Source organism: Ursus maritimus, unplaced genomic scaffold (genome assembly GCF_017311325.1).
Source record: "Ursus maritimus isolate PB19 unplaced genomic scaffold, ASM1731132v1 scaffold_15, whole genome shotgun sequence".
NCBI classification, from domain to species: domain Eukaryota; kingdom Metazoa; phylum Chordata; class Mammalia; order Carnivora; family Ursidae; genus Ursus; species Ursus maritimus.
The window spans coordinates 5,279,970-5,290,705 of NW_024423897.1; the positions used below are offsets into that span (position 1 = coordinate 5,279,970).

The 10,736-nt window shown below is 40.4% G+C and overlaps 1 protein-coding gene across 1 annotated transcript in view; it reads right to left on the bottom strand.

Annotated features, from left to right (window-relative positions):
• Positions 1-10,127, bottom strand: part of RANBP17 (RAN binding protein 17) — a 320,296-nt gene extending 310,169 nt beyond the window's left edge. Inside the window, exons 1-2 of the mRNA XM_040630304.1 lie at positions 10,097-10,127; positions 1,848-1,994 (exon numbers count right to left, since the gene is read on the bottom strand). Coding sequence (XP_040486238.1) covers positions 1,848-1,994; positions 10,097-10,114 — 165 coding nt within the window. The 5' untranslated portion in view covers positions 10,115-10,127. The remainder of the gene's footprint in view (positions 1-1,847; positions 1,995-10,096) is intronic.
• Positions 10,128-10,736: the final 609 nt, after the last annotated feature.

Sequence of the window (10,736 nt, forward strand, 5' to 3'; positions counted from 1 at the left end):
AAATATATGGAGTAGGAAAGGGCTTAGTTGTACAAATTTACAAAGCTTTAAAAATGTAAGAGTCTAAAACCTATGGTTACTCATTGTAATTTTTTATCAGTAGATACTCTGTAGTAAATTATTTGAGTCTATCATGTGTTAATGAATCAGTGGTGGTAACAGTAGACTTCAATTCACTTTTATGAACTTATCTTCAGTTCTGTGAATTTCTGTCAGAAACAGAAGCTGAAAGTCCTGACTTGCCCCACCACACAGTAGTTCAATAGCTTAGCAGTAGTAAAGTTTTATTGCAATTTTTTTTTAGCTCAGGGCTGAGACCGAAATTTTTCTGAGAAGAACCATTCTAAACCTACTATTGTCGAATGCTAAATGGCTTTGAAAATGAGCTTTTGCTGCAGACTTGAGAATGTAATTTAATGAATTCAACCTAAAGTTACAAAATTGCCTAAAAGGCAAATGAGTGCTTAGTACTTATATTACAAAACTTATAATGCAGTAAAATCATTTCAATAATAACACCGTTTCGATCACAACTAGTATTAAGCTGCTTTATACACTTTCCGCACTATCAAAAGTTAAAACAAGTAGCAAGATCTCCATTCCTGAGTATATTTTCTGAGCTCAAACTACACTTTCAGCAGCATTTTTCAGACCCTGATGCAAGTGCAAAGGAAATTTCCATATTTTAAAATCCATTTAACTGAGCAACTGAGGAGCTCCCACCTAATCTTCAATTGGAAGTGATTAATCTGCAACGTAATGACATTCTGAAAGGCAAACATCCAGAGAAGTTTCAACAGAACTCTATAAATGCCTTCTAAGTGATGAATATGCTTAATTAAAATCATATGCTTATGGACTGATATCAATATTTGGCAGTACCTATCTATGTGAAAAGACATTTTCAAAGATAAAATATAAAAAAACTCATTACAGATGAGTATTAACACACGAACATTTGCAATCAACACTGATGACAGAAATATTAACTTTGAACCCCAATTAAGTCAAATGTTATCCCCAAAAGAATAATTTCATTCTTTTGATTAGTAGATCTGTATTACAAAAAACTGCACTCAATTATTATACTTTAAATTTCATCAATAAAACTTTGTGGAAATTTGTTTTCTCTCTTCTTATAGATGTACTTACAAAATATCCTTGATTTAACCTCTTGGCCTGCAAAATCTAAAATATTTACAATCTAGCCCTTTACAGAAAAAGTTTGTTGACCTCTGCTCTAACTCCTCAGTCTCCTACTGTAGCACTACCATATCATTTTATAGTTATTTGTTTACACATTTATGCCTCCCCAACTAAACTATGAGTTACTTTAATGCATGTACATAAAGCAAGCAGGTAGTACTACACCTGGTTTTACATTTAAGTATTTGCTACATGACTACTGAGTGAATGGCTAAGAATTTCAGGAAGGGAGGCAGGCAAGAGGTAGTCAGCATTCCTGTGAACCATTCCTTCATGTTTTAGAGTTAATTGTAATTAACTCTGCCTCTCTTCCCTGAAAATTTTTTTTTAAAAAGGCTCTTAGTCAACTTTCTAAAAATGCAACCTTTGCCCACTACTGATGTAAGACATCAAAAGGGGTCAAGAAGAATCAAGAAACTATTTCAATTCATGCCTATTTCTACCTCTTGGGCTCTTTTTTAAATTTGCTCTCCAGGCTTTCCAATTCTTTCTATGATTAATCTCTTTGACAGTGCAATAAACTATACCAAAAAGACATGCAATAATATCTATCAATTATCATTGCTAAACTACACAAGTTCATTAACACTGACATATATCTACTGATCTTTCATGGTTAATCGCTGTTATCAAATACTTACTGTTCCTTGTTCTAATAAAAGTTGACACTTGCTGAGACATTCTGGGCTGTCAATAAGTTCCAGGAGTGCTTTCTCAGCCTCTATTCTTTGTGTAAGATCAGTCCCTATGTAGAGATGAGTACATAACACTTCCAATTCAGCCAAGCTCTTAAGAAGAAAAAAAATTAACATTTTACTTGAGTGAAAGACAAAAATTAGGTAAAGATATTAATACAGGAATTGAGGAATGCAAATATCATGCCTGAATTCATCAATTCAAGAAATGTTTATTGAGCTACCACTACTTACTAGAGGTCTCGACGGTGAACAAAAAAGGCCTATCTCCTCCCTCCGAATTATTTATTTATAAACTGACAGTACTGTAGTGGAAAGGGTATAGAAAGAGAAGGACTTGCCTAATCCAAGGAGTTTGAAAGGCTTGAATGAAGTAGTAACATTTACCCTAAAAGGGTGAGCCAGGCGAAAAAAGACTAGACAGCAGTCCAGGCAGAGAGGTAGTGTTTACCAGGGCCCAGAACAGAGTATAATCGTTTTGAGGCATTAAAAAGTCAATGTCACTGGCAGACAGCAAGGAGGAGATGCCAAATGAAGCTAAAGAGATAGGTGGGGGGAATTACCACGAGCAAGTTGCAGACACTATGTCAATTACATTATTTCTCAAATTATAAGAATTTTAATGGTTCCATCCATAAAAAAGCAAAGATAATTATAAATATACGCTGATTTGGGGCTTCTGAACTAATGACTCATAGTGCTGCAGGCAAACTCTGTCATGATTTTCAGGAACTATGACCTAACCCCATGTTATTTCTAGCAGTGTAATAACTAGTTATCATGTTGTAGGCTCCTATTTTATAAGCACAAAGAATAATTCATTCTGTTTATAAATATAATTTCATCTGAAGATATAAAACACATGGATAAGATCTGGGAAAAAATGAGATCAGCATTCTTTTTAGCTCAAAACAATTTTTGTTAAAGGCACTTGACTAAAATAAACTATTTGACTTTGAACTTGAATTAGAGAGCTTCGGAGGACAAAAAAAAAAAGCACACATATCAATATCAGGTAGTCATATGAAGGTAATGGGATATTCCTAAAGAAATGTCATTTTTCATCCTTTCTGGCCTGAATTTTTATGCGGCAGCCTTAGAGCTACACTAGTCCAAACATGATCTCAAATTCATCTATCTTTGCCTGGTAGGAATGCATAGAAAAGACTGAAATGAGACCTCCTCTAGCTCCCTTTATTCTTTTCACTTCTCTCTCCTTCTTAGCTCCTTTCTGGCATTTTCCATTTTCTATCCAGGTCACAGCCCAACATCCAGACTTGGGAAATTTCTGCTAGAGTGAAGGTAAAAAAGAAAGATTTCAAATGAATAAATTAAGATAAAGGACCTCAAGTGTGCCACATTTTAAACATTTCCCCCACCTAGACTGGCCCAACAAGCCCTCAGAGTACTGCTCCAAAATGCTCATAATATTAAAATGCATAGAAAATTTATGGTTCATGAATACATATGAATTTTCATATATTCTCCAAGGGTAAGAAATACAAAAATAGAAAGAGCTACCTTTTTCCCCTCTCTTGACTCATGATCAACCTTAGAAGTCTTTTCCTTCATCTAATAAATTTGAAGGGCTGAATTTTAGAACTGGTAATACCCAGAATAATTTAATGATAAACTGATCCTGCTGTCAAGCATTCATCAAGGTCTAAAAGTCTTTGAAAAAGTAGACTCTGAATTCAAAAAGAATTGGGCCAGAAATAGTGACAAGACCTAACTGCTTAAAAGCAAAAGGCAGCAAAAAAGTGAGATTCAAATCTATCTTAAAGGTTTGTTTGGAGAATTAAATGAGTAAGGGTCACGTAACTTCTGACACAGAGTATACCCTCTGAAGACTAGTTGTTTATTATTATTATGACTTAATAATAACATTGTAATGGGTGGAACTGTATCCCCCTAAAAGATATGCCCAATTCCTAACCCTGGTACCTTTGAATGTGTCCTTATTTGGAAATAAAGGTCATTGCAAATCCTTAAATTAAGGATCTTAATGACACCATTCTGGATTTAGGGTGGGCCCCAAATCTAATGACTCATAAAAGAAAGAAGTACATGTGAGATACAGAGACACAAAGATACACATGGGAGAAGATCAGATGAAGAAGGAGGCAGAGGCTAGAATAATGAATCCACAAGCTAAAGTACACCAAGAATTACCAGTGGCCATCAGAAAGTAGGAGAAAGGCATGGGACAGTTTCTCCCTCAAGGAGTCCAGAAGGAACCAATACTACTGGCATATTAGTTTCAGATTTCTGGCCTTCATAACTGAAAGACAATAATTTTCTGTTGCTTTTCAGTTTGTGGTAATTTGTTACAAGAGTACTAGGAAACTAATACAAATATTAATATTAATTCAGTGGTACCTAAGTAAACCTATTTGGAAAGATTCTGGAAAAGTTCTGGAAATTATTTTGTCTGTTTTGCTATACTGATTTAAAGAACCTCAACAAAGAACAAATATGGAGTGTATTCAAATAGCATTCGTTTAAGTCAAACATATTACAAATTACCTTTTTCTTTCCAAAGGTATTTCAAAAAGTATTAACTCAAAGGCAGTACAAGGTAAAAAAGGAAAGGTTTGAACTTTTTCTTATGAAAGACTGAAACAAAGGGGGGGAAATCAAGTCATTCTTTCTCTGTAATGATAATAATGAAACACATGCCAGGCATATCTTTTTAGAGAAAAGGATACATCCACAAAGATCCTTACCCTGGTGGAGAGGCATTATCTAAACATTTAAAACACTTAAACTCACAATGTGGTGAATGCTGACTGACCAAGCAATCTTCTGATTAGCATTTGACTTTCCAGAGAATCTATAAAGAGAGACTTTATTTTTCACAATAAATTGATAAATTTGCATCTTAGTTTTACGCATTGATGTCTACGCATATGGTTAACATTAGGATGCCTCAGAGAAATGGATCCCTTCTCTGTTTGCTGACAAATCAGGTTTGAGTTATTAAAGCTCCTGCAAGGCTTAATATCAATATTAGAAGCCCATAAAAATAACTAACAGGTAGAACAACTAGAATTGGACATCAACTGCCAAAGAGTAACTATCAAATATAAACAGACAGCATCCAAACTCCACAGCATAAGAGACAATGACATAACTCTGCCTAAAAGATCTTCCAAGTTATTCTGAACTCATTTCTAGTCTTTGCGCTTGACACACAATTAATCCCTAAATGATGTGACTTCTTTCTATACAGTAATTCTCACACATGTATCCATCAATGGGTAGATGCTGAGTAAAACAAAAAACAGACAAAAAGAGTATATACTGGAAGGTATTATAGGAATAGAAAGCAGACCACAGATTTTGGCCAAGGAGGGAGGAGAGCAGAACAGGATGGGGGAGCGCCAATGGGGGATTACAAACAAACAAAAGGAAACTTTGGGGGGTTATGGATATGTTCATTATCTTGATTTTAGTGATGATTTCACAGGTGTAAACATATGTCAGAACTCCTGCACAATTTAAACATGTGCTGTTTATTATTTGTCAGTTACATCTCAATATTAAGCTAAAAAAAAAAAAGCGATGGCTTTTGTTCTAGGGAAAAAATGGCCCCTAATAATAAAAAATAAATCAATGGGCCACAAAAATCCCACCCCAACTGAATTTAAAACTCTTTTCAATTACTTCTCTTTATCTTTCCTGTCATCTGGAATTAAGGTTCTTGATTACCATTAATAGAAAACACTTTCATCTTGAAGTTACTAATTTCCCCACAAATCATTGTTTCTTCTTCCCTTTACTACCTTTTCCTAGCATACCTGAAGGCTTATTCCTGGGTGTCTTGGAACTCCTCCTTCTTTAATGAATTAGATAGTATTTGTTTTTAGAGCTTTACAGTTTACAAGTATTTCCATCTTTTATTTTTCAACCAATCCTGAAAAGTAGACTCCTGCAAAGTACATATTTGTAGTACACCCATTTCAAGACCAAAAAAACAAAAACAAAAAAACACTGAGGCTGAGAGATCAAATATATATATAAGTTGCTTAAGATCAAGCGTGGAGTTCAATTTTGAGCCGAATAAATACAAATCTACAGACCTCAAGAACATGCTGTCTCCTTACCACCCTGACGTCTTGCCACCCTTTACTTCAGGCTGCAGGGAGAGAGGCAGGCGATGTCCTACTCCATACTTTCAATCCTGTCTGCTCACCATCTTTGTATCTACCAATTTCTTCCTCTTGGCAATTTAGAAAGATGCTAAAAACAACCCAAAAATGTCAGAAACTGAATTGAACATATTTACCACAGATTTCCACTTCAAGTAGCTCTTTGTCTTCAGTCATTTCTAAGGTCTAGACCAGGATCTAGATTTACAATTTTGATGTTAGCTTTGTCTCTTCCTTCTCCTTACTCCCTCTTATATAGTTAAGAATTTGGCCTTACCCAAAGAAAAGTCTGGCCTTTACCCTCAGAATCTGGAAGGTTAATCTCTGTTATACCTGACTGGCCTGTTTTTGTTTAGGGGCCGGAGTTGGGGTGTACACACTCCATAGTCTTAAGTTGGGGGCTGGCCACACCAGAAAGATCAGTCATGTGCTTTAGGGTGAGGGCTTTGGATCACATTAGTATTAGTCAGCCTAAAGACTGAGATCAATCACGAGGGCAATCAATAGTCAATAATGACTATGTAATGAAGCCCCAATAAAAAGTTCCCTAGTTTGCAATACTCAATGCATACTGTCATACATATAGGCTGGGAGAGTAACGTGTCCTAAGGACAGCAAAAGCTTTGTTTTGGAACTCTCCCAGACTCTGCCCTTTGCATCTCTTCTTTTCATCAATTTTAACCTGTGTACTTTCCCAGGAATAAACCGCATGCATATGACAGCTTTCAGTGAACTCGTTGAATCCTTCTGATAAACTATCAAACCTGAGCATGGTTCTAGGAAACCCCCAAATAAGCAGTTGGTGTCAGAAGTGAGGGCAGTCTTGTGAACTATGCCCTTAAACCTCACAGTTTAGCTAATTCCTGGTATATAACTAATTTGTCACAAAATCCTAACAATTCTTTTTATCTAGAGACTCAGATTCAACACCTCTACATGATTATGACAACAGAGGGACAGAATAATATTTTCTACCTGTGGCCTCCAACGCCCTGGGAATGAATGGAAGCTTTAGAATCTACCCCTTATTGACTCCAAGCAAATAATTTAACTTTTTTAAACCTTGCTTTTGAAACTGCAGGCAGTTAATATTCACCTTCCAAAATAACCATGAAGAGTAAGATAGAAGACAGAAAGCTTAACCCAGTGCCTGGCACATAGCAAATTCACAATAAATTTTAAGTAATCCTCCACTTCGTGATGAATTATAAACTATATTGGTCTTCTACCTATAGTTTCTCCCATTCAAGTCCATACTGCCATGATCTTTCTCAAACCTCTTTCCCATTATGTTATCATCATGTTCAAATACAACAGTGCACAATCACATCTAGATCAAATCAGGTAGCCTGGCTGGGTATTAAGAAGCATAGCCATAGTCCCTGGTTCTGAAACAATTCTGAGAGCAAAAAGATGGACCAAACGAGTACTCTAAATTTTTCCTGACATTATCTCTTGATTCTCATCTCAATCCCTCTGTTCTACCTAAAATTCTTCTATCTTACCTATTCCCAACTCTTATCTTTCCTTACTCTGCCTTCCTCCCCCCCAATCTGGACTGTCTCCTCTCAGATGATAATCCAGATCCATTGCTTCCTTTGGGACAAAGTACTCTAACTCAATCACAGCTCCCTAACCAGAATGTATGTACCTTGAATGGTATGCCTGGCATATTGACCCTCCTGCCCTCCAGGCAGCCAGGCTTTTGGCTGTGAGGAGTTTATGTCAATGAACAAGACAATTACCATTTTTTATGTATGCCATGATGTGAAAACAATTGTGGAGAAGTGCCCTAACCTCACCTTACACAAGTCCACATCTTTACACATCACCCTAATGGCGTAATTTTTGACGAGCTACCCTGGTGAGTAGGTGACAGTAAGATATTTATATGAAAGAATATGGAATTATTAATTACTAGGCCTACTCTAACTCTACAGCCTTGGGCAAGTCACAACTGTTCTAAGAATTAGTGTCTTCAAGAATAAAATGTATAAATATACATATATGCACACCTCTCAAATTAACTAGTTGTGGAACTCAAAATCTATAATAAGTATGTGAAAATTCAAAATGCTAGGTACCGGTTATCATTATTAACAAATGTTCCTTGAGTTGACTGGAGAATATGGTCTCATATGCTAGAAATACTTCAGGAGCTTTTTTGGCTTTTTTCTAGCTCTCAAAACTGATCTTTTATTTGTCCAACTACACTCTCGAACTGCTGTGAAATACATTCCTGGAAACCAATATAGGTAGGGAGCTTTGGTATTAGCAGCTAATTTTTCCAACACTCTACCTAAGTATGAAGAAGTCTTCCAGGACAGAGGGATTTACTATTATGCAACATCTTTCTAAATCTGAACACTTTAAAACTTCCACTGCAGTCTACCCTCAAGATTTACACCTGAACTATGAACACTTGATTACCTATTTACAACCCCTAAGTCCCCCTGTAAGATTCTTCCTGTAAAAATTTCCCAGGGGGCATGTTTACCAAAGTGGAAATAAATAACATTATTTTGACCTGGACACCCTTAGATAAGGCAAGGAGTCAAAAGGTAATGTGTGGGGCTCACTACTTCCTGGTCTATAAATCCTGGAGCTGTCAATTACCTGGCAAGAGAGTGGCTGGTTGGAAAGAAAAGATCTTTGAAAGAATCAATAAATAAGAAATGAGTCAGTATGACCACAGGCAGTCCAAAGAAGTCTACAAGAGGAACTTAACACATAGACACAGTCACTACATTATGAAATTGACTACCCCTCCAAGGTCATTCCTGCCATCCACAGCCTCCCCTTCTCTCTTCCACTTCATATGAACTTTATGCTCTAGCCAGACCAAACTTCCCGTAGTGTGCCATGTTCTTCCACAAGTCTTCGCCATCGTTCACAGGGTCCTTTTGCCTCTATACTCTTCCCCTCCTCTCCACCTGGCTGGTTCCCACAATTCTTTCAAGACCCACTAGGCTGCAAGTTCCCTGAGAGTAGAAATCATAATTTCGCTAGAGCTGTCTTCCGTGCCTAGCAAAGTAGGAACTCAATACATAACTGGACGAAAGGAAGCTCAAAGAAACTCAAAGCATCTCCTCTGAGAAGCAGAGAACCTCTGCCTCACTCCTTCACACACACACACACACACACACACATACACACGAGCGCGCGCGCGCGCCGTTGACTGCCCGTCTTCAATGTTTCCATGATATCCTGTGATTAATTCTACCATATCATTTTCACATGTACTGTAATTATCTATGAATTCTACGAGGGCAGGGATGGTAAGATGATGTAATCCTTTATCCCAGAACTATGCACAGTGCTTGAGATACAGTGGGGAGCTCTATCAATGTTTGTTGAATGAGTAACTGGATGCACATGCCAGTGGAGCCCGAGAATACGTGAGCCGTCCTCCTCAAGCACGCATCCCATCTTTATCTCCGCGCTCCTCGGGCACGCTGCCCCCATTTTCTCCTCCAATAAGGCTGCTGCTAAGCACTCTGCAACTCCCTACAGATACAGCCCCTGCCCGCTCTAGCCAATTAAACATCCAACCGCTGCTGCCGTTCCTTCGGGGGACCCTGGCCCCCTCTCGAACTGCATCCCAACCGTGTGGAGGCTGGCGATGGAGCAGCGGCCAGCGACGCGGCGGGAAGGCTGGTCCCGCCCGACCAGGCTCCCACCTGCCTCGGCGCAGCTAAAGCCGCCCTTCGCGCCAAGCCCCGCGCAAGGAGTGCGGGCTCCCACGCAGCGGGTCCTCAGCATCCGCACCTTCCCGGAGGGGCGAGCTCCGAACCTGGCCCCTGTCCCTCCACCCGCCACCCCCAGGCACGGGCCATCCCCTCCTCGGGCCCGGGCCCGGGGTGGGCAGCCCAGCCCAGGCCAGTGCCCGAGTCTCCGACCGGGGAGGGGGCGGGGGCTCCGAGGCGACGGTCAGTTGGCTGGCGGCCTCCGCCGCCGTCCTCGGCCCTCAGTCTCCAGACCGCGGCGTCCCGCCGGGTTCCCGGGGCGGCGGAGCGGGGGGCCCGCGGCGCAGAGCGCACTGACCTGGAAGTGCAGCGCCATCTTCCCGGGAGGCGGCGCCGGCCGGCTGCCCCGAGCGCCCGAGGGGAGGGAGAGGAGGCGGGCACCGCGGAAGTCCCGGCCGCCCGCGGGGTCCCTGCGCCGCTGGCTTGCTCACACTTTCGTCGCCTCCGCCGCGCGGCCTCTGCGTTTGAAGCGCCGGACGGGGCGGGGCCTGACGGGGCGGGGCGGGGCGACGGAGGAGGCGCGCGGGGGGGCGGGCCCGAGGGGGCGGAGCCTGGGGAACCGGGAATCCCAACCGCCCCAAGCACGGAAGTTTGAACGGATAATGCTACCTCAGGTGGGTCGTAACCTCTGACATCTCCCCTTTGACACAACCACCACAACCCAACTGTCAGCCATGACCCCTGGCTCTTATATCTCCCACAAACTCTGTTGATCCTGAAGCCTTACAACCCAACTATTGCCCGTGGCTTCTGATGCCCCCATCTGCACAACTGTTCTTGTCCCTTGAACACCCACTTGCCATGCACAATCAGCCATAACCTTTGATTCCTTCATGCCAACTGCTGTCCTTGACCCCTGACTCCCAGAGTCCAACTTCCATTTTCTTTTTAATTTTATTTGGCTTAAAATTAAAATGACAATGTCTAGATGGTGTTAA